The sequence below is a fragment of the Pyrgilauda ruficollis genome, unplaced genomic scaffold (assembly GCF_017590135.1).
Source record: "Pyrgilauda ruficollis isolate IOZ18807 unplaced genomic scaffold, ASM1759013v1 scaffold2316, whole genome shotgun sequence".
Lineage (NCBI taxonomy): Eukaryota > Metazoa > Chordata > Aves > Passeriformes > Passeridae > Pyrgilauda > Pyrgilauda ruficollis.
This window is the reverse complement of record NW_024522718.1, coordinates 1,758-2,796: the sequence shown is the minus strand read 5'-3', so window position 1 is coordinate 2,796 and position 1,039 is coordinate 1,758. Positions and strand designations below refer to the sequence as shown.

The following is a 1,039-nucleotide window of genomic DNA, read 5'->3' as shown; positions in this document are numbered from 1 at the left end:
GGGAAAATCAGGGAAAAAAGAGGGGAAAAGAGGGAAAATCAGGGGAAAAAGGGGTGAAAAGAGGGAAAAAAGGGGGAAAAGAGGGAAAAAAGGGGGAAAAGAGGGAAAAAAGGGGGAAAAGAGGGAAAAAAGGGGGAAAAGAGGGAAAAAAGGGGGAAAAGAGGGAAAAAAGGGGGAAATCAGGGAAAAAAGGGGTGAAAAGAGGGAAAAAAGGGGGAAAAGAGGGAAAAAAGGGGGGAAATCAGGGAAAAAAGGTGGAAAATCAGGGAAAAAAGGCAGAAAATCCAGGGAAAAAGCGGGAAAATCAGGGAAAAAAGGGGGGAAAAGAGGGAAAATCAGGGAAAAAAGGGGGGAAAAGAGGGAAAATCAGGGAAAAAAGGGGGGAAAAGAGGGAAAATCAGGGAAAAAGGGGGGAAAGAGGGAAAAGTGGGGAAATCAGGGAAAAATGGAGAAAAATCAGGGGAAAAAAGGCAGAAAATCAGGGGGAAAAGAGGGGAAAAGAGGGAAAAAAGGGGGAAATCAGGGAAAAAGGCAGAAAATCCGGGGAAAAAGCGGGAAAATCAGGGAAAAAAGGGGGAAATCGGGGAAAACGGGGGAAAAGAGGGAAAAAAGGGGGAAATCAGGGGAAAAAGGGGGGAAAAGGGGGGGATTGTGCCAGGCACGCACCGGGAGGAGGCTCTGTGGGCCGGCGCCGAGGCTCCCGGGGCCGAGGCCGAGCGCTGCCGCTCCCGGGAGCCGCGGCGGCTGCGGCCGGGGGCGCCGGGGGCTCCGGGGGGCTCCTCGTCGCTGCCGCCGAAGCTGGTGATGAAGGTGATCTTCTCCTCGTGCCCCAGGGACGGCGTGCGGGACCGGGAGCGAGACTCCGAGCTGGATTCCGAGGGGGAGCTGCCGGGAGAGCGGGATACCGGGAATGAGGGGAGGGAGAGGGGAGGTACCGGGGAGGTACCGGGGGTGGGACCGGGGGTGTTACCGTTTGTAGGGGTCGTAGGTGGGGCTGTCCCGGCGGGCGTAGCTGTGGGGGGGAGAGAAAAGGGGGGTT

General features: G+C 56.2%; 1 protein-coding gene across 1 annotated transcript in view; it reads right to left on the bottom strand.

The window, feature by feature from the left end:
• Window positions 1-666: 666 nt before the first annotated feature.
• LOC121354648 (CLK4-associating serine/arginine rich protein-like) overlaps window positions 667-1,039 on the bottom strand; it is a gene marked incomplete at both ends in the record, with an annotated part of 1,803 nt that continues 1,430 nt past the window's right edge. Inside the window, 2 exons of the mRNA XM_041469398.1 lie at window positions 667-885; window positions 971-1,012. Coding sequence (XP_041325332.1) covers window positions 667-885; window positions 971-1,012 — 261 coding nt within the window. The remainder of the gene's footprint in view (window positions 886-970; window positions 1,013-1,039) is intronic.